This window comes from Bos indicus x Bos taurus, chromosome 18 (assembly GCF_003369695.1).
Source record: "Bos indicus x Bos taurus breed Angus x Brahman F1 hybrid chromosome 18, Bos_hybrid_MaternalHap_v2.0, whole genome shotgun sequence".
In the NCBI taxonomy this organism is placed as follows: Eukaryota; Metazoa; Chordata; class Mammalia; order Artiodactyla; family Bovidae; genus Bos; species Bos indicus x Bos taurus.
This window is the reverse complement of record NC_040093.1, coordinates 13,678,189-13,704,567: the sequence shown is the minus strand read 5'-3', so window position 1 is coordinate 13,704,567 and position 26,379 is coordinate 13,678,189. Positions and strand designations below refer to the sequence as shown.

Below are 26,379 nucleotides of genomic sequence, written 5' to 3'. Positions count from 1 at the left end.
ACCTGCCTTTCTCACTTTAAAGTTCCATCTCATTGCTCAGATTGTTACATGTTTGTTTTGGTATGACTCACGCAGAACAGGAGACACGGGAGACATTGCATTGTCCTTCTTGAGTTTTCTTTGTGTTTGTTTTTATTCTATGTGATTATTATATATTTTATGGAGTAGAAAAATGACTAGAAATGAATAACTCTCCCATTTCATTACTTCCCTACTGGCAAACTAACTTTTTATTTTGTATTTTCCTCATGTGCATTTATAACTGTATTTGTATTTATGGTGTACATCTAACTTTAAATTGTGACTTTGTCCCTTTAATATTATATTTTTAAATGGATGCTTCACATTTGCCACTGTATTGATACACCTTTTTTTGGGGAGGGGGGCTGCCTTTTTATTTTTGACTACTTTCCACCTGTAGACATTTAGGTGGTTTACAAATTTGACTGTTCTAAGCAACACTTCAGTGACAGCTTTCTTCCATGATACCTTTTCCCCTCAAATCAGTTCTGAAAACAATGTCAGTTTTGTCCTTGATGTACTATGCATTCAATATAGAAAGAGTACATTTGATCTGTGTTGTGTTGGCTGTTTCTTAGGTAGAATATCCAAATAACGGCATGGCACAGCTCTTCTTTCTTTCTTTCTCTCTCTCTTTTTTTTGATGCACCACACAGCTTGTGGGATTTTAGTTTGTTAAAAAGATTTGGGGAGACTTCCTGGTGGTCCAGTGGCTAAGATTCCATATTCCCAATGCAGGGGGCCTGAGTTCAATCCCTGGTCAGGGAACTAGGTCCCACATACCCCAACTAAAAATTTGCATGCCACAACTGAAACTTGGTTCAGCCAAATAAATAAATAAATTTATTTTTTAAAAATGTTGGTATAACACCAGACACATGTAATGTCCATCTTACAATCAGTGGCTACTTGAAAAGCGAAAGTGCCAGGAAGGTGGAGAGGATGAGTAGGAAGTGAGTCCAGATTCTGAGGGACTTCAGTCAGTCTGTTGCCACTGAGGAAGGAGAATCACTGAGGAAGCCACTGAGGCTGAGGAAAATCAGTGTGTGGCACTGGCATGATAGAAGAAGGGCTGGGAAGTCTACAAATTGACTGAAGTCCTTCAGAATCTGAACTTACATCTCACCCATCCTTTCTTTTCCATAGCTGCACTTCTGGGGAGGCTGAGGAAAGTCAGTGTATGGTGTTGGCAGGACAGAAGGAGGGAGACTGGGAAGTCTACACATTTCCACAGGAGCCGGAATATCTTCCCATCATCCATCTCTGCTTCTTGGCTTTGTCCCTCTTCCACTGGACACTGGTTGTAAGATTGAGCTGAGATTATTTGTTGTAGGAGGCAGTGACCTTCACGGATGTGGCTGTGACCTTCACGGAGGAGGAGTTCAGGCTGCTGGACTCGGCCCAGAAGAAGCTGTACCAGGATGTGATGCTGGAGAACTTCCGGAATCTGGTCTCAGTGGGTGAGGACAGGCACCCTTTCTTTTTAAAAAAATGTGTACTTGGCTGTCTCGAGTCTTAGTTGCAGTATGTGGAATCTAGTTCCCTGACCATGGATCAAACCCTGGCCTCCTGCATTGGGAGTGCAGAGTCTTAGTCACTGGACCCCCAGAGAGGTCCCAGGCACCTTTTCTAACAAGGTCATCTCCTTGGTTTGGCTTTGTGTCCTCAGATGTGGAAGGCTTTTGGGGTATTGAAATGGCATTTGGGGACCTGACTTTCATACCAAAGCTTTTTATCAAAATAAAATAAGGGAGAAAAATATCAGAATTTGTCAGGAAGAATGGAATACATTGCAGGAAAAACTCTGGCCAATTGTGTGAGTCATATAAAAACCAGTAAGGGGAGATTTAATGAAAATAGGCACTGGTGAGAAATTGGTTTCTGTAATACTTACTGTATTTATGTGTCCAGGTCTTGAAATATTGGTATCTTGGGGTTTTTTTGTGTGTGTTTTCCTTTTAACTTTTTGACTGCACCTTGGGCCATGAGGGATCTTAGTTCCCTGATCAGAGATCAAACCCATGCCTCCTGCATAGAAACCCAGAGTCTTAACTGCTAGACCATCAGAGAAGTTCCAATATTTTTTCAAATAGGTCATGTTTTCTTAAAAATATTTTAATTACACTCGTTTTGACTCATTGATCAACATTAAATACAGGAATCTTAATTTCCAGTAAATTGTACTGTTAGTGTATTCATTTTCTTTTTTTTCTGACTTTAAATTTATTTATTTTTAATTGAAGGATAATTGCTTTACAGTATTGTGTTGGTTTCTACCAAACGTCAACATGAATCAGCCACAGTGTGTTCATTTTAAATATGTTACTCTGCATGTTCACAGGGTGTCACCCCTTCAGACATGATATATTTCACTTAGAAAAGGAAAAAAGGCTTTGGGTGGTGAAGACAGCAACCCAAAGAGAAGGAAAGTCAGGTAAGAACCAGGCAGATGGGGGTCCTTAGAGAAGCCCTCCCATGTGTTTTTGCTTCTCTCCAACCCTTTGGCTGGCATCTCGTCCAAACTGCCAGACCTCTTCTTTAACACACCTTAGTACTGGTTGCCCTGCCCCGCCTATAGTCTGTTTTCCAGGTAGCAGCCAAGAGTGATGCTTAGGCAAGACTGCCATTGCTCTCTTCCAAATCTTTTATAGCTTCTTATTTTTCTTAAAGTGGCTCTGCAGTCCTCCAGGATCTGCTCATGGTCCCCCACTGTCTCTCTGATTCCTTTCCTCTCGCTCCTTGTCTCCTACCCATGCTGTACACCACACCAGGCTCAGACTCGCCAGGGATGCTGTATCACCCGCGGCTGCCTGAACAAATCACTGCACACACCATAGCTTAACACAACACACGTTGAACATCTTACACTTCCAGAGATCAGAGGTGTGGTGTGGTTTCACTTTGGAGGTTCTGGGGGAGAATCTGTGTTTGCCTTTCCAGTGGCTCGTGGCCACCTTCCTCAAGCTTCACACCTAGCGACATCGCTTTTCTCTGCCCCGTCCTCCCTTATCACATGTCCCTCTTCTGCTCTTTTCCTGCATCATGCTTCTGCTTCATAGGAGACTTTTGATTGCATTGAGCCTCCCACTCCACCCCAAAGTAGAGGATGTACTTACATTTTAAGGTCAGCTAATCGGCAGCCTCAATTCTGTCTGAAATCTTAATTCCCCTTTGCCACATAATCTGACATAGTCTAGGCTCCAAAAATCAGGATGTGAGTTCTTTGGGGGACAGTTACTGTGATCACAGCAGATACTTCCACCTATGAGCCTTTAACTCTGCCAGACCTACTCCTCTACCTCTGGTCTTCCAACTCCCTCCCTTTCTGCCTTCAGGTCTTCGCTCAGTTCCAACATCATGAGAGAGGCCTTCTCTGACCACCCTGTGTAAAATTCCATCCTCCCTTTTCTCTCCTCTTTCTGCATCTTACTGGATCTCACAGACTTTGCTTGTTTATCACCCCTCTCTGCACTGGAGTGTGATCACCAGGAGTGTGGAGTTTTGTCTGTCTTGAGTACCCGGAGCAGCCCAGTTGTGGCAAGCATCTGTAAATATTTGTTGACTGTGTAAGTTTGATGGATGGGATAGGAGAGCTCTGTTTCTCTCAGTGTGAAGGGGATAATTATAGGTCATGTAAAAACCAGAGTGAAGGAAGGAGGTTGGAGAGCATTTTTTGTCTTTGATGATTGCCTATCTGATTACTTTCTTTTTTTTCTTCCTTTTAGTTTTTAAAATTTAATTTTCCCAGTTCCTTTTTATTTTAATTTCTTTCCTTTTTTTCTTTAATTTAAATTGAAGAATAGTTGATTTACAATGCTGTGCTAATTTCTGCTGTGCAGGAAAGTAAATCAAGAAGTTAGACTCAGTTTTTGAGGGATTTTTTTGGTAAAACATGAGCCATGGTAAGAAATGCATGCTTTGTCATAACAAAAACCTGCATTTCAGGTGTTGGAGATTTATATGTATCACTTTCATAGGTATTTCATGTGATGACCCCTTTCCTGTTGATGATGATGCTGGTTCTTTTTTCTTTTTAAATATTTATTTTTATTTACTTTATTTGGCTGCACTGGGTTTTCCAGAATGTCATATAGTTGGAATTACACAGTATGTATGCTTGTCAGATTGGCTTCTATTTAGAAACTTAGAAATATGTATTTACATTTCCTCCACATCTTTTCCTGGCTTGGTAGTACATTTCTTGTTAGCACTGAATAATATTCCATTGTGTGGAAGTACCATACTTTTTATTTATACATTTACCTGCTGAAGGGCATCTTAGTTGCTTCCAAGTTTTATTTACAAAAAAAGTTATTGCTTTCCCTTAAAGTTCTAGTTGATTCATATTTTATTATCTATATAACTTTTTTGTCTGCATCATTTACTAACTATAAAGTTTACTATTGGAGATTCTACACTGCCTTTGAATCCAATAGAAAATGTCTATAGGTGAACAGTTTGAATCTAATTATCAATTTTTCAAGTTAAATTTTTGACATCTAACTTGCACCTCATGGAGGAAGCTTGTTATGCTTAGTGGGTAGGAGCGACCTGGACCACCACTTGGTTTCCACTGGCATGCAAATCAGAGCACATGACACACAATGGAAGAGACAAACTGAACATTCTCTGGATTCACTCACGTCTCATACTCTCTCCTAAATGTGAAATCTTGAAAACAGCGAACAGAACCTTCAGTTGTCCACATCTCTGAATTTTGTGTCTTTGCAGAAGAAAAGATCCAAAGTGAGATGGAGACTATTTCAGAAGTAGGACCACATGAAGAGCTTTCCTGCTGGCAGATCTGGCGACACATTGCAAGTGACTTAACCAGGTGTCAAGACTCCAGGATAAAATGTTCTGAATTCCACCAACAATGTGACTCACCTGGCCAGAATGGGGCAGGACTATCTGTAATTCACACAGGCCAGATACCTTCTCAGTGTAATGAATGTACAAAATCTTTTGATGATCTCTCCAACTTTGACCTTCATCAACAAATTCACTCAGGAGAGAAGTCTCATACATGTTGTGAGTGTGGAAAAAGCTTCTGTTACAGCTCAGCACTTCGCATTCATCAGAGAGTGCACTCGGGAGAGAAACGCTATAAGTGTGATGAGTGTGGCAAGGAATTCAGCCAGAGTTCACAGCTGCAAATTCATCAGAAAGTCCACACTGTAGAGAAGCCATTCAGATGTGAGCAGTGTGGGAAAGGCTTCAGTCGTAGATCAACACTTACTGTTCATTGTAAATTACACACGGGAGATAAACCTTACACTTGTGACAAATGTGGAAGGGCCTTCATTCATGCTTCACATCTTCAGGAACATCAGAGAATCCACACTGGGGAGAAACCATTCAAATGTGATATATGTGGTAAGAACTTCCGCCGCAGATCAGCACTTAATAGTCATTGTATGGTCCACACTGGAGAGAAACCATACAAATGTGAGGAGTGTGGGAAATGTTTCACTTGTAGCTCAAATCTGCATATCCACCAGAGGGTCCACACAGGAGAGAAACCTTATAAATGTGAGGAGTGCAGTAAATGCTTTGTTCAACCTTCACAATTTCAGGCCCATCGGAGAATTCACACTGGAGAGAAACCATATGTATGTAAAGTGTGTGGTAAGGGCTTCATTTACAGTTCAAGTTTTCAAGCCCATCAGGGAGTCCACACAGGAGAGAAACCATACAGATGTGATGAGTGTGGGAAGAACTTCAGGATGAAAATCCATTATCAAGTTCATCTGGTCGTCCACACAGGAGAAAAACCCTATAAATGTGAGGTATGTGGGAAAGGCTTTCGTCAGAGTTCATATCTTAAAATCCATCAAAAGGCCCACAGCATAGAGAAACCCTACAAGTGCGAGGAGTGTGGGCAGGGCTTCAATCAGAATTCACGACTTCAGATCCACCAGCTGATCCATACTGGTGAGAAACCATACAAATGCGAAGAGTGTGGGAAGGGATTCAGTCGTAGAGCAGATCTTAAAATTCACTGCAGAATCCACACTGGAGAGAAACCGTATAATTGTGAGGAGTGTGGAAAAGTCTTTAGTCAGGCGTCTCATCTTCTGACCCATCAGAGAGTCCACAGTGGGGAAAAACCATTCAAATGTGAAGAGTGTGACAAGAGCTTCGGTCGGAGTTCACACCTTCAAGCCCACCAAAAAGTCCACACTGGAGAAAAGCCATTCAAATGTGAGGAGTGTGGGAAGGGCTTTAAGTGGAGCCTGAACCTCGACATGCATCAGAGGGTCCACACAGGAGAGAAACCATATAAGTGTGGGGAGTGTGGGAAGCACTTCAGTCAGGCCTCAAGTCTTCAGCTTCATCAGAGTGTCCACACTGGAGAGAAGCCCTACAGGTGTGATTTGTGTGGTAAAGTCTTCAGTCGGTCTTCACAGCTTCAGTATCACAGGCGTGTTCACACAGGGGAGAAACCTTACAAGTGTGAGACGTGTGGTAAGAGCTTCAGTTGGCGCTCCAATCTTGTAAGTCATCACAAAATTCATACTGGAGATATATGAAAGCAATGAGAGTGGTAAGAACATCAGGGAACTGTCAGAGGAAAGAAGTTCCACAAAATGATTGTTTCAAAAAACTCATGTGCAACCCTGAATTCTTGCAAGTGTCAGGTCTCATAGGAGGGAAGGTATTGGGTATCAAAGCAGTAGCTGAACATATCCCAGTGTTCACCAGACCACACAGCAGAAACCTCCTCTGAGTGGTGCAGTAAGGGTTGCATTCAGAACTTTGACATTTGTCAGATACCACTTAGGGAGATAGCACTTAGAGAGGAAGAGTTTGGTCTTGCCTTTAATGAAAGTGTAAGTATGGGCTTGTCAAAACTGATGTCCAGGAGAATGTGAGCTCCATGAGGTCAGGCACTTGGATGCTGAATCTACACAACCTTAACATCAACTTTTGCTTGTAGGTGTGCTCAGCTCATGTATGTTAAATAAACCAAAAGGGGGAAATGTACACTATATGAAAATTGTTTCAGAGGAGGAAACCTACCAAGTAAAATTAATTCAGGAAGTGATCATTTGTTGAAGTACAGAAAACCACTTGATATTATAATCTGAAGTATTAATATGATATGAGCCTATTGCAACTGGCTCCTTGCCTCCCACAGCCTCTGTTCTCAAGTAGAGTTATTTTCTGAGGCCCTGTCTAGTTTTCCAAGGATTGTGTCTAATATAAAATTGAACTGTCTTGCAGATTTTTTTTCTGACAGTACAAACTGAAAATGTTACTAACTTTGCAACAGTAGGTAACTGTATACTTTACAATTGATTTTTTATGAGTCACTCAATGTTAAGGCAGGATTTACTGTAACATTTTGAAAATGTCACAAAAATTGTCACTAGAAAAAATTTTATTGGTCGACCTTGAACTTACTGATTTCTAATTCCCTGCATTATTATCCAGACTTTGAAATGTTTGCTTACTAAGAACTGTAGCATTTCTTCTGTCAAAACTTCTCAGGTAGAGGCTATGCCATATTTTTCATACACATCCATGAGGAAAATACCCAGGAAAATGTAGGAATTTGAGAAAATTATTAAATGTAGTATTGAGGCAAGACTGACATTTATGTCCTTTGACCTATTGGTAGCAGTAAAGCATGGTTTTGGGAAAGGAGTACTTATCAGTATCTAGGTTGTATATCTCTTTGATCTCAAAATCATATAATTGAATGTTTTTGATTATGAAGTTAAAATACGAAAAAGATAAGCACCACATCAATGATGTCACTGAATTTTTTTAAAGGAAATAATTGTACAGCTGTAGGAATTTGAGTTTTACTATATTTGTATATTAATCTGAAGCCATTAAAATTATGGCAAATATAATGGCAAGAGATACACAATATGGGCTTTGAGAGGTCACAGATTGTAACCTTCAGAGTATAATCGAATCTGTGTGTGTGTGCATGTGCATGTACACATACATCTGTATGTAGACATGCATAAGATCATGTGTAAAGGGATACTCTTCCATAGTGGTTTTCCTTAGTTAGGAGCATTTTGTGGTATTTTTTTATTTTATAATTTCCTGTTATGGTTTTTTCATTGACCAGTACTATCAAAGCAGGAAATTACAATAGAATTTTTAAAAATTACCAGTAAATATCCCTTGTAGTTAACACCACATAATATGATTGTTCTATATTGTCATAAGGCATATAAAGATCAAAATTATGATAGGATCCCAGAAGCCAATTTCAAAATTAAAAAAAAAATTCTGATTGTTTTGTATACACAGATAAATTGATGTTTCAACCATTGAATCTTTATGCTGTACTTTAAATACGGAACATGGAGAGGGCAAATTCAGTAGCTGGAAACGAAGTAGATGTACCTTCATTGGCATCTGACTCTTTGCGACCCTGTGGACTGTATCCTGACAGGCTCTTCTGTCCATAGAATTCTCCAGGCAAGAATACTGGAGTGTGTTGCCATGCCCTCTTCCAGGGGATTTTCCCGACCCAGGTATTGATCCCGTCTCCTGCATTGCCGGCAGATTCTTTACATGTGTGGCTCACCTGGTAAAGAATCCGCCTGCAATGTGGGAAACCTGGTTGGGAAGATCCCCTGGAGAAGGGAAAGGCTACCCACTCCAGTATTCTGGCCTGGAGAATTCCACGATCTGTATAGTCCATGGGGTCGCAAAAAGTCGGACACGATTGAGCGACTTTCACTTTTCCTGTTGAAAAGATGTGCGTGAGGAGGGAAAACAGAATTACAACAGAGGACCCTCTCGATGTGGAACCAGTAAGGACAAAGCATGTTTGGTCACATTTCAGGGATTGAGGTATTTTGACTTTTGACTTCAGCCTATTCCTAAGAAAGCCTAGTTTCCTTCTCTTATTTCAACAGTAACTCGGGGGTTTACCAGGAAGCCTCTATGGCTGGTAATAAATTTATGTCACTTAGGCCCTTGGACATGTCCAAAGTGCTTCTAAGCTTGTAACCCTGTTCTAAGGCTGACACAGTAGACTGGCAAGACATTTGCCTGAGACCTTAGGGGTTAAGGGAAGTGAAAACCAGGTGAACTGACCACTTCCTCATCGGGGCGAGGCTTTGACGGTTTTCCGCTCGGACCTTTGCTGGAAGTGTAGTCCAAGAGGGCGGTAGTGTGGAGGGCCCACACGCACTCCCTTTGTATTCTGGGATGTGTAGTCCAAAGCTCCGTGTAGGTTCGCACACTGCAGCTATAGTAAGGCTGGACTGCGAATGTCTCCCCACGGAATTCTGGGAAGTGTAGTCCAGGAGCTCCGGGTAGTCGCAGGCCCTTCGGCCCCGGGAAGACGACGTAGCAGCCATCTTTCGCTTGATGATGATGTTTCAGGTCCGCTTTTCACGATTCATTCAAACTTCCCCGAAATGCGCTTGGGGCCAGCATCTCCTGACCTTTCATTTGGAGAGAAAGAGAAGCAGCGGCTAGAAGCAGAGGTTTGACGGCCAAGGGTGATGATGTTCGTGCCCCTGGGCGGAGCGTTTGGTAGCATCTCGGGATGGGGCGGGCTCAGGTCGTGCTTCTTGGGATTTGAGGGTCTCCCCGGCTTTCTGAACCCCTAACCTGACCTCCCACTTATGAAGCTAACACTTTGGCTTCATACTCTGTCACACTGGGTGAGTTGCTTAACCCTTTTGTGCCTCCGTTGCTGTTCTGTAAAAGAGAAATAAAAGCAATGCTTTCTTAATACAGTATTTGGAGAAAAAAATAGCAAAAGGTCAACAAATGCCTGACACATGATTGTTATTAATGCTTCTGTAATTCAGAAGCACCTGGATTCTCACAGATTCTGAGAGCCCAGGAAACTGAATTGTCCTGGACTCCGGACTTGTTTAGAAAAGGGAGGGTTTCTTCTAGCTGGTACAAGAGGGTGTGAAATATAGGGGATGCAAACACAATCCTGGGATTTCACAACCTCCTTTCCTTCTCCAGCCCTGACTTCTCAGAAAGCACTACACGAAGGAAGAGGCAACAGAGACCCACGGGAGTAGAACTCAGCATTCTTCTATTTAAGATACATAAACTGTAGAACGTATGGGGCATGAGTAATGATTGTAACCGTGCCTTGGTCACTTAAGTTACGTTCCAAAAGCTTTATACTGATGAACACCTTTCCATCACACTGGCTCTGTGCATCGGTACTGCTCTTTTCTCTGCTTTAGAGATAAGGAGATGGAGCCAGGGGAACACAACCCTATTGGCCCATCCTCACCTGAATAGTAAGCAGAGCTGCGGTTGTAACCCTGGGCAGGCTGAATCCAACACCTGAGTTTGCTAATCTCTTTGATATATTCTTGTTGAGCATAGGGAACTGACTAGAATCTCTTCATGAAAGTAGGTTGGGGCTTAAATGTGGGGACCTTGAGAGCAAAGTTTAGGTTATTCTGTGAAGTTTTTTTGTTTGTTGTATTTTGTGTGTGTGGTTTCTTTAGTCTCATCACACAGCTTGCTGGATCTTAGTTCCCTGACCAGGGATTGAACCAGGGCCCATGGCAGTGAAAGTACCGAGTCCTAACCAGGGACCACCAGGGAATTGCCTAGTCTATCAATTTTAAGATAGTTTTCTCAACTGGGTCATTTATTTTATTTCAAATAATATTTATGTTACAGAAGTAACAATCATTATGGTAAATGCAGATGTAAAGAAAAATTTTAATTACCCATAAGTTTAGGATGTAAAGATAACAGCTGTTAATGTTTTTGTGCCTTTTTGTCTGGTTACTCTTTGTTTGTGTGTGTGTTTAGTGGAGGCTGTTTTCTTTGGGACTGAGGTTACACTGCCTTGCTACTCAAATTGTGGTCCACAGGCCAGCAGCATTGGCATCACTTGGGTAGGAAGGCCCAGCCTTGAGCCCCATTCAAGACCTTCTGATTTAGAATTTCTGCATAGGGGGCCCAGAAGTCTGCATTCCAACAAGATCCTGTAGTAACTCCCCTGCATGTGAAAATATGAGAAGCTCAGGAAAGGCTCTTTCTTGTCTGGAAACTGAGGCCGAGGAAATTGCTGGATGTCGCAAATAAAGCTGAGCTGGATAAAGCGGAGCTTTACTTAGTTGGAGGATTTTATTACCCCCCTAATGATTGTCACTTGTCAGGGATCCTTGGAAAAAATCTTGACTTGAGCAAAATGTAGCTAGCAAGTGTAGAATCAAAATGGAAGGGTATTAGATGTGAAGATATATCCCTTCCAGGCTTTTGGGGGTAGATTCATTGCTATCTTTTAAACTAGAGTTCTGTTGCTGGTATTTAGTTGCTAGATTGTGTCCGACTCTTTGGGACACCATGAACTGTAGCCCACCAGGCAGCTCTGTCCATGAGATTTTCCAGGCAGGAGTACTGGAGTGGGTTGCCTTTTCCTTCTCTAGGGGATCTTTCTCACCCAGGGATCAAACCTGAGTCTCCTGCTTGGTAGGCAGATTCTTTACCACTGAGCCACCTGGAAAGCCTCGTAAACTAGAGTACTTGTGCCTAAAGTGGGAAGATCAACTAGTAGTTATTGTTAGTTAGTACTAGATATTTTTGCCATAGTCATCATCAGTGAACCACTACTATTATTACTATTATTACTATGACTGTTTCTTAGCTTCTCTTTTTAAATTTTATTTCTTAAAATATTTATTGGAGTATAGCTGATATGCTGTGTTATATGTTTTCTATAACTTTATTTTCATTAAAATATTAGGAAATAATATAAAAATAATTTCAAACAGAGAAAAGTTGCAAAAATAGTATAAGGAGTTCTCATATACTCTTTATGTGGAGTCACCAATTATTTCTGTTTTGCTCAGTTGCTCATTTGTGACTGCCAGGCAGCAGCCCCCAGGAACATACCTGTAATCAAAGAGCTCCGTTTGTTTGAGCTTACTGAAGCAAGGACACCTATGCCGCACTGGTGTCCTGGTAAGGAGGCGGTGAGGTATGGCTGTTTCTACGGTTTCGGTTCGTGTTAACTGAGTTGGGGAGAGCTTTAGGCAGTGAGAGTTTGTTCTGGATTGGATGGTGTCAAGAAGGAGATGCAATTTGACTACTGAATATCATAATGATTTGCATCTAGTGGATGAGAGAAACAAAATGGGACTGGAGTCATTATTAATGAAGTGGTCCGTCACTTCATGTTTGCTGAGAGGACAGTTCTTTGTTTTTTTGTTTTGTTTTTTTAGTATTATTTACTTGTGACTGCATCAGGTCTTAGTTGCGACAAATAGGCTTAGTGGCTCCACAGCATGTGGGATCTTAGTTCCCCGACCAGGGGTCCAACCCACATCTCCTAAATTGGAAGGTGGATTCTCAACCCCTGGACTACCAGGGAAGTCCCAGTTCTTTGGTTATTTTTGTCTGTGTTATGGAGCAGCTTGTTTTTTTCTCATTTCAACACGATTCTTGTTGATCAGTTAAAAACACCAAGTTCGAGCCGTTTCTCTTGCTAGTTCTCAGTGCAGTGTGGTTTTTCATGGCTTTATCATGCTTGTATATTTTTTCGTTTGCAGAGCCAGTTGATCAAAAGGAGGTTAATGACATTGATAACACACTACTATCTAATGCACAGCCCATATTTATATTTTTTATTAGCCTTTTCTTTAAGATCTTGTTTAAAATTGAAATCTGGTTGACTTATAATATCATGTTTATTTCACAGCATAGTGATTCACTTATTTTTCAGATTCTTTTCCCTTATAGGTTACTACAAAATGTCGAGTGTAATTTCCCTGTGCTATACAGTAGGTCCTCGTTGGTTCTAATAAAGTCTTGGCGAGCCACTTTTCTTCTTCAAGGTGTAGTCCAGTTATATGCTTTGCACTTAATCTTTGTTTCATTAGTCTTCTTTAGCCCAGAATGATTTCTCAGACTTTTTGGCTTTTGATATTTTTGAAGAGTATTGATAAATTATGTTGTGGGAGGGCCCTCTTTTTTGGTTTCTCTGACCTTTGTTCATAATTAGGTTCCGGTTATACATTATCATTTTAAAAATAATTTTATTTATTTCTGGCTGTGCTGGGTCTTTGCTGCTGCCCGGGCTTTGCTCTGGTTACGGTGAGCGGGGGCTGCACTCTAGTGCAGTGCACGGGCTTCTTACTGTGGTGGCTTCTGTTGTGGAGCACAGGTTCTACAGCTTGTGGGTCAGTAGTTGTGAAGCACAGGCTTAGTTGCTCCACAGCTTGTGGTATCTTCCCAGATCCAGGATAGAACCCACGTCTTCTGCATTGGTAGACAGATTCCTCACTACTGAGCCACCTAAGGAAGCTGTGGTTTATCTGATACTTGTTCATGATTAGATTCAGGTTATGCATTTAAAAAATAATTGTACTCATTTGTGTTTGGCTGTGCTGGGTCTTCGCTGCTGCACGGGCTTTTCTCTAACTGTGGTGCCCGGGCTTCTCCTTGCGGTGGCTCCTCTTGTTGTGGAGCTCAGGCTCTAGGCCACGTGGGCTTCAGTAGTTGCAGCTTGAGGGCTCCGTAGTTGTGGCTCACGGGCTCTAGAGCACAGACGGGTTCAGTAGTTGGGACACATGGGTTTAATTGCTTCATAGTATGTGGGATCTTCCTGGACTAGGGATCAAACTCATCTCCTGCATTGGCAGGTGGATTCTTTACCACTGAATCACCAGAGAAGCCCTGGTTTATCTAATATTTGTTCATAATTGGATTCAGGTTATCCATTATTAACAGTGATGCCCCAGAAGTGGTGAGGCAGCCCTCTAAGGCATCATTCCAAGCAAATGTCAGTTTGTGGGTTTGTTCCAGCTGGTGATTTCAGCTTTGTGTGCTTGGTTAAGGTGTCTGCGAAGTAACTGTTGTCCTTTTTGCAATTAATATTTTGAAACAATGTGGCTATCTTACTCTGCACTAAACTTTTCCAAATTTTAGCACCCATTGATCATTTTCTGTCTTTCATTCTACAGTTATTAGTTTGTGTTCTACCTTGGGGGCGGGGAGGAAGCTCTCTCTTCTCATCCATTTATTTCTTAAACATTTCTTTATTTATAATCCAGATTCATGTATGGAATTTTTCGGTATGGACTGTCAAGGTGGTTTTTATTATTGTTGCAGAATCCAGGCTTTTATTAGTTGTCTTTACATCTGTGCATAATTGTCAGAAGGGTACTTCCTGGTTAAAAAGAAACAATGTATTTTTATATCTTTTATAAAAATTTGCCTATTTCAGTTTAAATATTAATGTTGTGGTAACAAAATTATGAGGAATACAAGCAGAAATTTGCAGAACTCTAAAAGCTCCCATTTCGGGACAACAACCTGGGACCTGCCCATATTTGACACTGTTCTGTTGTTAGAAATCACATCTATAAGGATCATTTCAAATTGTACAATATCATCTGCTTTACCACTGTTGCCGAGAAATAAGAAATCCTGACGGGGTTCTCAGAGCTTTCTGCCTTACACCAGTCTCATGAGGTGGATACCCCTGTTCTCCCCTACTTGCTGATGACAGAATTGAGGCGGAGAGATGTTAATAATTTGCCGAAGATGACACTGCTAGTGAGTGGTATAGCCCGGATTTCAGCCCATGCGTGTTGATTCCAAAGCCTGCTCTTACTCACGTGGTCTCTTACTACACCTTGGAATAAGAATGACCTCTGTGGAAGCCGCAGCACACTGATAGGGCCAGTGTGTGGGTGGGCATGTTGCTCCCTGAACAGCTAATGAGAGAGGTCTCGGAGGCATCTGGTATCAGTGCAGGATCCCTCTCAAGCCCACTCGGCTGCAGCCACTTGGAGGACTGAGTGCCTTGCTGATTCACAGTGAGCCCCACCTGGGTTAGTCACGTTTTTGTAAACCAGTTTTCACTGACTTCTTTCTGCTTTCCCCCTCTGTCTTCCTAGGACTCTGCACTTCCCTGGAAGGAGAGAGAAGATGAACATGTTCATGGTGAGTAGAGCTTGTTTCTCTTGCTGTTAAAAAATACCATTTTTGTACTCAGAGATTTTACGTGGATTTTTCTTTCTTTGTTTTTAATTGAAGTATAGCTTCCCTGATAGCTCAGTTGGTAAAGAATCCGCCTGCAATGCAGGAGACCCCGGTTCAATTCCTGGGTCTGGAAGATCTGCTGGAGAAGGAATAGGCTACCCACTCCAGTGTTCTTGGGCTTCCCTTGTGGCTCAGCTGGTAAAGAATCCACCTGCAATGCGGGAAACCTGGGTTCAGTCCCTGGGTTGGGAAGATCCCCTGGAGAAGGGAAAGGCTATCCACTCTACTATTCTGGCCTGGAGAAGTCCATGGACTGTATAGTCCATGGAGTCGCAAAGAGTCGGACATGACTGCGTGACTTTCACTTTCACTTTTCACTTTCATAGTTGATTTACAATGTTGTGTTAGTTTCAGGTACAGCAAAATGATTCAGTTATATATATGTGTATGTATATATATGTTCAGATTCTTTTCCCTTACAAGGAAATATTCTGTAATAACAAAATACTGACTGTAGTTCCCTGTGGGTTTTTCTTTTTCAAGGAGAGTCTAAGCCTGTGAAGACCTTTGTGAGCCATGTGTGCTTTTTAAAAAATTCCTGTCTTATGTAATTAGTTTTGGTTTTAATTTTGGTTTTATTTCGTCATTTTTTATTTCACAAGTAAAAGAAAAATTAAGGGACATGAAGAACATCTTCCACTTTAATATTTCCCAGCTTACAAATTACCTGCTTTTATATTTCTGTAATCTCTTCATCATATGTATTCATAGCTGTGTATTTGTATTTATAACATAGAAGTAGTTGTATTAGTCGCTCAGTCATGTCTGATTCTTGGTGACCCCACAGACTGTAGCCTGCCAGGCCCCTCTGTCCATGGATTCTCTGGGCAAGAATACTGGAGTGGGTAGCCTTTCCTTTTGCCAAAGGATCTTTCCAACCCAGGAATCGAACCTGGGTCTCTTGCATTGCAGGCAGATTGTTCACCATCTGAGCTACAGGGAAACTCATTTATAAAATAAATACAGTTTAAAAACTTTTCTCATTTAATACTACCTAACATTTGCTTTTAATTGCTTTATCATGTTCCCAAAACTTCAGTCATGTCTGTCGTGTCTGACTCTTTGCAACCCCATGGACTACAGGATGCCAGGCTTCCCTGTCCATCACTAACACCTGGAGCTTGCTCAGACTCATGTCCATCGAGTTGGTGATGCCATCAACCATCTCCTCCTCTGTGGTCCCCTTCTCCTCCCGCCTTCAGTCTTTCCTAGCATCAGGGTCTTGCCCAGTGAATGAGTTCTTCACATCAGGTGGCCATAGTATTGGAGCTTCAGCTTCAGCATCAATTCTTCCAATGAATATTCAGGACTGATTTCCTTTAGGATTGACTGGTTGGATCTCCTTGCAGACCAAAGGACTCTCAAGAGCCTTCTTCCAGCACCACAGTTCAAAAGCATCAATTCTTTGATGCTTAGCTTTCTTACATACCCAGTTTTACACTATTTTTTATTCATAGACCTTTAGGACTTTTACTGTTTTAAGAATGCTACAGTGACAATGTTCCTGATTTAACTTTTTTCTCAAAAAATGTATTCTGAAAAATATTGCCTCTTTTTGCCCTTGACATACTAGATATGCAAAATTGAAGTGGTATATTTTGTAAGTGGTGCCTTGGATGTTTTTTGGTAAAATAGCCAAATATGGCACAGCAGGGTCAAACTGCCTCTTCACACAGAGAAAATAACTATTGGTAGTTTTCTTATGACAAGAGTGAGATTCTGTCTTCCTGTGGTTGAATCAGACCCTGTGTGTATTTTATTTACTGGTTTGTTTGTTTATCCATCTTGTACTGGGTTGGCCAAAAAGTTTGTTCAGATATTTCTGTATGGTGGTATGGAAAAGCTGGAATGAACCTTTTGGCTAACCCAGTATTTTTTTTTATTTTGATCAAAATAATCCATGACCTTAATTTTAAAAGTCAGGTGGTACTTCACTTGTCACTGCATTGACACCTGAGAACAATTGTCTAAAGAGGTACATACTTGGTTTTATCTTGGTTTTAAGTAAAAGGGTTGTGAAAAATGAGGAACCAATTCAGATTTATCCAGAAAACCAAGATTCTGGAGTCAGAGTACACCATTAGATAAGAGAAAGACAAATAGGGAAAGAAAGAAGGGTTTCATCTGAGGCCTGGCATGGCCTTTTGGTTAATTCCCTCATATGACCCTCTTACTCACCTGGTTCCTACTTCAGTGAGAAGCAGGCATCATATACTGCCAGGCCTAAATTAGTAAATGTTTCTGGGACAATTGACGATTGTAACTAAAAAGTGAAATGTTTTGGGGAGTTCCTTTTATGGCTCAGCTGGTAAAGAATCCACCTACAATGCAGAAGACCTGGGTTCAATCCCTGGGTTGTGAAGATCCCTGAAGAAGGGAAAGGCTACCCACTCCAATATTCTGGCCTAGAGAATTTCATGGACTGTATAGTCCATGGGGTCGCAAAGAGTCAGACACAACTTAGTGACTTTCACTTGGTAGTCCAGTGGTTAAGACTCTGCACTTCCACTGCCAAGGCCCGGGTTCAATCCCTGGTCAGGAAACTTAAGATCCCACAAGCTGCAAGGCATGGCCAGAAATAAAAAGTGAAGGCTTTTTAGTTCAGGATGCAGCAGTTAGAATTCTAGGGAGTTTATTTATGAGTTCACTGAGAACACCAGGTAAATACACAAACCTTCCTTCTTCATAGCTGCACTTGCGGTGAGGCTAAGGAAAGTCAGTGTGATGTTGGCAGGATGGAAGGAGTGGGGCTGCGAAGTCTACACGTTGCACAGGAGCCAGGGCAACTTCTCATCATCCTCCTCTCCTTCCTGGTGCTGCCCCCTTCCACTGGACACTGGCTATAAGACTGAGCTGGTATTGTTTGTTGTAGGAGGCAGTGACCTTCAAGGACGTGGCTGTGGCCTTCACAGAGGAGGAGCTGGGGTTACTGAACTCAGCCCAGAGAAAGCTGTACCAGGATGTGATGGTGGAGAACTTCCGGAACCTGGTCTCAGTAGGTGAGGACAGCCTTTCTCTGCAAGTGTCTTGTGACCTTGGTGTTTCAAGGCTCTGGGGTTCTTGAAATGGTTCCCTGAGTTTGAAGACCAGACTTTTCAGTTCCAGTGGAATATGAGAGGCTATCTCTGGTCTTTCTAAACAGTATGTTTCAGGTCTTTTTCTTTTTTTGGTCAAAGAACAGTCAGTGAACAGTATCCTGATGTACTTTGTCTGTTCTTTTTCAGATTTCACTCATGTCCCATTAGTGGCAGTCCCATTAGTGGATTATAAAGCCAACTTATCAAGCCTAATATGCTGTTTTTAATGAAATCAAATATTACAGAGAAAATATCAAGAGCTTCTTAGGAAGAATAGATCACGTTGCAGTGAAAACCCTGGTCGATGCATGAGTGGTGTGAGAGCCAGTGGGAACAGATTTTAGGAAAATAGACCAGTCAGAAATAGGTCATTCAGCCTTCATTTTAGTAATGCATATTTCTACATATGTGTCTGAGTCATGAAATAAATGCTACTTCTTCAGTGGGTCACGATACAAAGTTTGAAAAACAGGGCCTTCAGTATCTTTTTTTGAAACATAAATTATTTGTTTATTGTTATAATCAAGGCAAAATCTCTTAAAACAATTAGCCTTGATAATGGAAATATAATCAGAACCATTTTACAGTTTATTCTTCTCTGCTGTTCATACTTCACTCTTCAGTATCTTAAATATGCAGTTGGAAACTCAAATTTCCAGTAAATTGTAGCTCTGACCTGTTCATTTTAACTTGCAACTCTGCATGTTCTCATTCTTCAAAAGAGATACAAAACATATAGAAAGAGAAGAGAGGCTTTGGATGATGAATTCAGCGGCCCAGATAGAAATTTAGGTAAGCACCAAGCAGTTGTTCATTCTCGTGGTTAACTCTCCATATGTTGTGCTTCTCACCAGCCCTGTGCTGTCCATCACCTGGTCCCAATGGGACATCTGTTTCCCTGGTTATTACACAGCCTATGCTGATCACCTGCTCCCACCTTTCCCCTCCTACAATTTGTTCTTGAAGTGGCGAAGGGATCCTTTGTAACTTTAAGTCAGATTATGTTAGTTGTCTGTTCAAATTCTCTTATGGCTTGTTTTACTTAGAATAAAAACCACCTAAAGCAACTTCTGGAATCCTCTAATGGTCTGCTTTTCGACCCCACCACCTCCTTGAGTACATCTCCCCTCCTTCTGACTCTGTCCTTTCCATCTCCATCATCCTCCCTACTGTCTCAGACCTGCAAAGGATGCATCTCCTTGTCCTCTCTGCCTGGAATACTCTTTCACCTGTAATCCTTCAGGCCTATGTACTTACCTCAGGTCACTCACCTTCAAGAGGAAGAGAGGGCTGTCCTTGGACCACCCTATAGAAAATCCAGTCCTCTCTTTCTTTCTCTGCCCTGCCTTCTTTGATCTTTGGGCACTGATCGTCACTCATGTACATACATTTTGGTTCACCTGTTTCTCACTTCTCTCTCTTCCCCTGGAGGGTATTCCAGGAATGGAGGAATTTGTCACTGTTGTTTTTTAATATTCATTTCTTTATTTGGCTGTGCCAGTCTTAGTTGAGGCATGCTGGATTTTCAATCTTCACTGCCTATGTGAGATCTAGTTCCCTGACTAGAGATCAAACCCAGGCCACCTGCATTGGGAGTGTGGAGTCTTAGCCACTGGACCACTAGGGAAGTCCCCAGAGTGGAGGAATTTGGTCTGTTCCATTTATTGCTTACAAGCCTAAGTGCTTAGAATAGCCTTGGTACATGACAAGGACTCTAAATATTTGTTGAATAAATGGATGAGTTGATGGATAGAGAAATTTGCCTACCACTTAAATAGCCAGTGGCTGGTGAACAAATCCAAGTGAATAGGGATATTGCAAAATGTTTTTGTGTCTTCAAATGAATTCCTAGCCTAATTCTCAGAGAAAGAAATGGCAACCCACTCCAGTACTCTTGCCTAGAAACTCCCATGGACAGCGGAGCCTGGTAGGCTGTAGTCTCTGGGGTCGCTAAGGGTCGGACATGACTGAAGCAACTTAGCAGCAGCAGCAGCAGCAGCAGCCTAATTCTTAACTTCTCAGGTCCCATGGTGTATATGTGGGTGTTTGCCTTTCCGTACAAGTTGACCCTCATCAACTTGAGCAGACACATGCATAGAACCTGTAATTATAACCAAACTGAGTGAAATGCTTTCCCTGTGACTTTCTTTTAGCCGTTACTAGCAAGCATATTCATTTGGGGAGAAAAATTTTTTTTGAATGAAGAATTCTTATGTCTACTTCTTAGGTAGCTTTTCATAGAAGGAAAAAAAAATTCTATTTCCTTATCCATCATATCCGGGGAGAAAAGGTCTCAGAAAATAGCTAACTGGTGAGTTAGTCTTGCCCTGAAAAGATTTTCCCAGCTCTGTCCCATCTCCTTCCTCCCAAGCCCACCTCAGTAACAAGAAATGGATCTTAGGTTGTTACCTCTACAAACATTTTGTTTGTGTGGCGGTTTGTACATATCCTTTAGAAGGGACTTCAGATCATGTTTGCCTTGACTGCTTTGATGATTCTTTGACAGTGTCTAGTCTTTCTAAATACTTATCATAAGCTATGGAATTTATTCCCACCTCACTCATGAACTGCCTTTTTCACTTTGGAAATCATTCTTGTTAAAGGCCAATGTATTTATGTCCAAAATTTTTCCATGCTGTGGTTATTTTTTTAAAAAAAATAAGCAGCCAGTTTGTTTTCTTAATATTTATTTATGTATTTGGCTGTGCCAGGTCTTAGTTGTGGCATGTGGCATCTCTAAGTTGCAACAGGTAACTCTTAGTTACAGCATGTGAGATCTAGTTCCCAAACAGGGATCAAACCTAGAACCCTTGCATTGGGAACTGCACCACCGGTTTTAGCGACTGGACCACCAGGGAAGTCCTTTCCATGCTGAGACATCATTCTTCCCTAGCCTGTAAATGTTGATTCCTACTTTATGGGGATGTGGAGCCACATTAGGCTATACAGCTACCTCAGAAGGATCCAGTGTATAGGTTTCAGATTATGATACTGACGTGCTGCCTACCGCACTAAGAAACAGAGTATTGTATAGGTTTGTGCTTTTTATCACCCCCACTGATTCTTAGCACCTTGAATCTTCTCAGCACTCCCTCCTTGGTGTACTGCTGCCTCTCGTGCAGCATTTCAGCTTTTCAGCACGCTGTACTTTCCAGTGCTTTTCCTCTTTCAGACACCTTCCTTGTGAAAGCTCTTTTGCTTCTCTGACTTGATTCAGAGATAATCTGGAATTCAAATTGTTGAGCATCCTGGAAATCAAACTGGGGTTCACCTGTACATGCCTTTCTTGAGCCCTGACTAACTTAACTGCCAAACATTGTGAAACCTGTGAGCACAGCAAAATGCTTGTCTGTCTTGATACTGTACTGTGATAGGAGCAATATGTAATTTTTGAAAGATGCTGTAAATAGTATGTCAGATAGCATTTTGTTTTACATGGTTTTCATTACTGCTAAGTATTTGGGAGTTTAATGGACCATCTCTTGGTTGCTGTCAGTATATAAACCTGAGAACTTTATTTGTGGGGAGAAAGATAAGTCAAACCATGCTGGGATTCATTAAAGTCTCGTACTGTGTCTTAAGTGTGAACTCTTGACTCTTTGAACAAAGCTTTCACCTGTCCACATCTCTCAATTCTCTGTTATTATAGAAGAAAACAATCAGAGTGAGTTGAGTGCCATTCAAGAGAGAGGATTACATGAAGAGCTTTCCTGCTGGCAAATCTGGCAACAAATTGCTAACGACTTAACCAGATGTCAAGACTCCATGATAAATAATTGTCAGCTCCACAAACAAGGTTATTCCCCGCACCAGGTTGGGTCAGGACTATCTATTCAAATTTCTGAAGATGAGAACTATATATTAAATGAGAAAGCAGGTGGTCCTGGTGATACTGGAAATCCAAGGTTTGCATCTTTGAGAGCCCGGGATTCTTGGAGAAAAAGTTCCTTGACTGAGTCACAGAATTACCAGAATAGATACCAGGAAATTTCCATGCAAAGTAAACTGTGTTGGTGTAAAGCAGATGTTGACAGCATTGGTCGGATCTCATACCACCTTGATGATCGAGTACACAAGAATGAAAAGTCTTATTGCCACAATGATTATAGAAAAGACAGCACGGTTTCCACATTGGATCGGAATAGTATGATTCACACAGGACAAAAACCTTACCAGTGTAATGAATGTAAAAGAACCTTTACCAGCCTTTCTACCTTTGATCTTCACCAGCAGTTACACTCAAAAGAGACCTCTCACGTGTGCGATGAGTGTGGAAAAGGCTTCCGTTATAGCTCAGTTCTTCATATTCATCAGAGAGTTCACATAGGAGAAGAATGCAGTGTGTTTGCTGAGTGTGGAAAGGAATTCCATCAGAGCTCACAACTACAAACTCATCAGAAAGTCCACAGCATAAAGAAACCATTCACATGTGAGGAATGTGGGAAAGGCTTCAGTCGTCGATCAGCACTTAGCATTCATTGTAAAGTCCACACGGGAGAGAAACCTTACACTTGTGAGGAGTGTGGCAGGGCCTTCAGTCAGGCCTCCCACCTTCAAGACCATCAGAGAGTCCACACCGGGGAGAAACCATTCATATGTGATGCATGTGGTAAGAGCTTCAGTCGGAATTCACACCTTCAGTCCCACCAGAGAGTCCATACAGGAGAGAAACCATACAAATGTGAGGAGTGTGGGAAGGGCTTCATTTGTAGCTCAAATCTATACATTCACCAGAGAGTCCACACAGGAGAAAAACCCTACAAATGTGAGGAATGCGGGAAAGGCTTTAGTCGGCCTTCAAGTCTTCAGGCCCATCAGGGAATCCACACTGGAGAGAAGTCATATGTATGTAATGTGTGTGGTAAAGGCTTTACTCTGAGTTCAAACCTTCAGGCACATCAAAGAGTCCACACAGGGGAGAAACCATACAAATGTGAGGAGTGTGGGAAGAACTTCAGGAGGAACTCCCATTATCAAGTTCATCTGGTTGTCCACACAGGAGAAAAACCCTATAAATGTGAAGTGTGTGGGAAGGGCTTCAGTCAGAGTTCATATCTTCAAATCCATCAAAAGGCCCACAGTGTAGAGAAACCCTACAAATGCAAGGAGTGTGGGCAGGGCTTCAATCAGAATTCACGACTTCAGATCCACCAGCTGATCCATACTGGTGAGAAACCATACAAATGCGAAGAGTGTGGGAAGGGATTCAGTCGTAGAGCAGATCTTAAAATTCACTGCAGAATCCACACCGGAGAGAAACCATACAATTGTGAGGAGTGTGGAAAAGTCTTCAGGCAGGCCTCAAATCTCCTGGCCCATCAGAGAGTCCACAGTGGGGAAAAGCCATTCAAATGTGAAGAATGTGGCAAGAGCTTTGGTCGGAGTTCACACCTTCAAGCCCACCAAAAAGTCCACACTGGAGAAAAGCCATACAAATGTGAGGAGTGTGGGAAGGGCTTTAAGTGGAGCCTGAACCTCGACATGCATCAGAGGGTCCACACAGGAGAGAAACCATATAAGTGTGGGGAGTGTGGGAAACACTTCAGTCAGGCCTCAAGTCTTCAGCTTCATCAGAGTGTCCACACTGGAGAGAAGCCCTACAGATGTGATGTGTGTGGTAAAGTCTTCAGTCGGTCTTCACAACTGCAGTCTCATCAGAGAGTCCACACAGGGGAGAAACCTTACAAGTGTGAGATGTGTGGTAAGAGCTTCAGTTGGCGCTCCAATCTAACAATTCATCAAAGAATCCATGCTGCTGATAAATCCTATAAAAGTCATAGGGGTGGTAAGACCATCAGAGATTCAACTTAGAAAAGTTCATTAAAATGATTTTTTAAAAACTCAAGTGTCATGTGAATGCTTCCAGTTGTCAAGTTCAAAAGAAAAAAAAAATCATTTGTTTCATTAAAAAGTCAGCATTTTAACCATAGCTCACCATGTCCCAGTAGTCAGAAGGCCACGTAACAGAGATCCCTTATAAGGGGTATAGTAAGGGTTTCAGTTCAACTTTGACCTTATTATTAAATACTACTCAGATGAGAAGACTTAGTATGATTTTATCAGGCCTTGTACAAAAGTATGATGGATGGGTCAAAACTAATGCCCATTAGAACTCTTGATGCCCAATAGTCTCTCCAGAATGCAGAGACTTTGTTCTGAATTTGCATAGTCTGACCATGGCCAAGTAATACTTCATGTGAAAGTTGCTCAGTCATGTCTGACTCTTTGCAACCCCATGGAGTATACAGTCCATGGAATTCTCCAGGCCAGAATACTGGAGTGGGTAGTCTTTCCCTTCTCCAAGATATTTCCCCAACCCAGAAATCGAACCCAGGCCACCTGCATTGCAGGTGGATTCTTTACCAGCTGAGCCACAGGGAAACCCATAATACTTCATAGGTGCTCAATGTTTGTTAAATTAGTAAATGAAAAATGTTTTATAAATTATATTGCAATCATGCTCAAAATTTCATAAAAAGTTTTATTCAGAACAGGTAATTAAATGTGGCCTTACAAGTAGTTCAGAGAGACAGAGTTAAAAGTATAAGTAAACCACTCAGTACTGCAGTCTGCAGTATTAATTTGACATTGTCCCATTTTGATTAGCTCCTCTTGTCCACCTAGCCTTGCTTCCAGTTGGATCTTACCATCTTGGAGTTTGTCTAGTATTCTGTCAGATTTATACAGTGCAAATTAAGTTACTTTTTGTGACAGTATAAAGTGAAGTGAAAGTTGCTCAGTCATGTCCAACTCTGTAATTCCCTAGGCCAGAATACTGTGGGTAGCCTTTCCCTTCTCCAGGAGATCTTACCAACCCAGGGATTGAATCCACGTCTCCTACGTTGCAGGAGGATTCTGTACCAGCTGAGCCAAAAGGGAAGCCCTTGTGACAGTATAGACTTACTGAAAAATGGATTGTTAATCTTGCAGTACAGAAAACATACTATTGATTCTTTTTTCAAATCAGAGTTATTAATGACAGTGACTAAAGGACAAACATTTCTTAGTAAATGAATCGATTGTTGGTTTTTTATTCTTCACATTGCCATCCAGGCTTTGATGTGATAGTCTTCCAAAGGTCTTAGTGTTAACTTTCATCAAGACTTCCGAAGTAAAGAAGAAACACTTTATAAAGTAGATTACTTTCATCAAGTTCTCTACCCCATTCCTACTCCTTCCTGGCCTGAAATAAAAGGAAAAAAATTTGTTGGAAGTTGGTCATTTCATCAAATACATTGATTCAGTGACTGACTTGCAAACTTTTCCTAGCGATGGATTGAAAAATTGCTTTTGAAGAGAAGTTGGGAAGTATATATCAAAATACAGGATGTGACTATGATACAGAAATCATAGAAGTGGAACTTATAATTAAGAGAGTCATGTAGAAAAGGTGAGTAGCACATCAAGGATGCTGCTAAATTTTATAAAAGTGAAATATTCAGTAGGAGTTTATTTAAATATATTTTGGTATATGAAACCAGATCTAGAGAAATGATGTCCAAGACTCAGGACCAAAGCATGTAACAGGCTGATGTAGTTTAGGGACATCACACAGTTTAAACGTGTGTTTTTTAATGCGTCCTGTCATCTGTAAATGGAGAAGGCAGTGGCAACCCACTCCAGTACTCTTGCCTGGAAAATCCCATGGACGGAAGAGCCTGGTATATTCACCCTCATGTAAACAGTGACAGGATTTTCAGGGAGTTTCCATGTTTTAGATTCCATATTTTAAAATTTTTATTAAGCATCAATTTTACAGTAAAATACTGTGATATTTATAGTACTGTAGGTAGTAAAACTATGTAAAACAGAAAATTACTAAACTAATCCCTCACAGTAAGAAAATGTATATATAGCCCAAGTTAAGGAATAGAAGTCTCGGAATCAATTATAAAAGGAAATTTATATAGTTGTTCAAAGATACAGAATATCAGCTAGTATAACATATATTTCTGTAACGAAGTTTAGGCATAAATCCATACAGCTCAGAAGATTATTTTAATTCCAATAGTAGAAATTTATACATCTTAGTTCTGTTCCTTACTGGGCTGATGGATGGATAATCCGGAGTACTGGCTTATCCTTTCAAGTGCTTGGTCTGATTAGGAAAATAACTGGTTCATTCCAGGTACTGTAATCCAAAGAACCTTGAGCTATGGGGGGAAAGGAATTTAGAAAATGAGTGTTTTAATTGTTTACCAAGGTAACAATGGGCAAACCTGAAGATAAAAGAGTCAATATATGTAAGTCTTGGAGGTAAAATGGAAAA

At 41.3% G+C, this 26,379-nt stretch overlaps 3 protein-coding genes across 8 annotated transcripts in view; all 3 read left to right on the top strand.

The window, feature by feature from the left end:
• Positions 1 to 8,278, top strand: part of LOC113875301 (zinc finger protein 91-like) — a 42,210-nt gene extending 33,932 nt beyond the window's left edge. The window contains 4 exon segments of the mRNA XM_027513640.1: positions 1,355 to 1,481; positions 2,363 to 2,455; positions 4,753 to 6,544; positions 6,546 to 8,278. Coding sequence (XP_027369441.1) covers positions 1,355 to 1,481; positions 2,363 to 2,455; positions 4,753 to 6,544; positions 6,546 to 6,615 — 2,082 coding nt within the window. The 3' untranslated portion in view covers positions 6,616 to 8,278.
• LOC113876392 (zinc finger protein 226-like) lies at positions 1,408 to 24,595 on the top strand. Of its 6 annotated transcripts, none has more exons than XM_027515558.1 (4): positions 1,408 to 1,481; positions 14,889 to 14,934; positions 17,906 to 18,032; positions 21,760 to 23,955. In XM_027515558.1, the coding sequence occupies exons 2-4, from the start codon at positions 14,920 to 14,922 to the stop codon at positions 23,919 to 23,921; spliced, it is 2,304 nt and encodes a 767-aa protein (XP_027371359.1). In that variant the 5' UTR covers positions 1,408 to 1,481; positions 14,889 to 14,919; the 3' UTR covers positions 23,922 to 23,955. The 6 variants fall into 6 exon arrangements, with proteins under 6 accessions (XP_027371359.1, XP_027371357.1, XP_027371360.1 ...); XM_027515556.1 differs by lacking the exon at positions 1,408 to 1,481 and adding an exon at positions 8,702 to 9,485 and having other exon boundaries at positions 21,760 to 24,595; XM_027515559.1 differs by lacking the exon at positions 1,408 to 1,481 and adding an exon at positions 8,702 to 9,381.
• The window catches only part of LOC113876391 (zinc finger protein 227), a 28,115-nt gene continuing 19,679 nt past the window's right edge, over positions 17,944 to 26,379 (top strand). The window contains exon 1 of the mRNA XM_027515550.1: positions 17,944 to 18,032. The gene's annotated coding sequence lies outside the window, so the exon portion shown is untranslated. The remainder of the gene's footprint in view (positions 18,033 to 26,379) is intronic.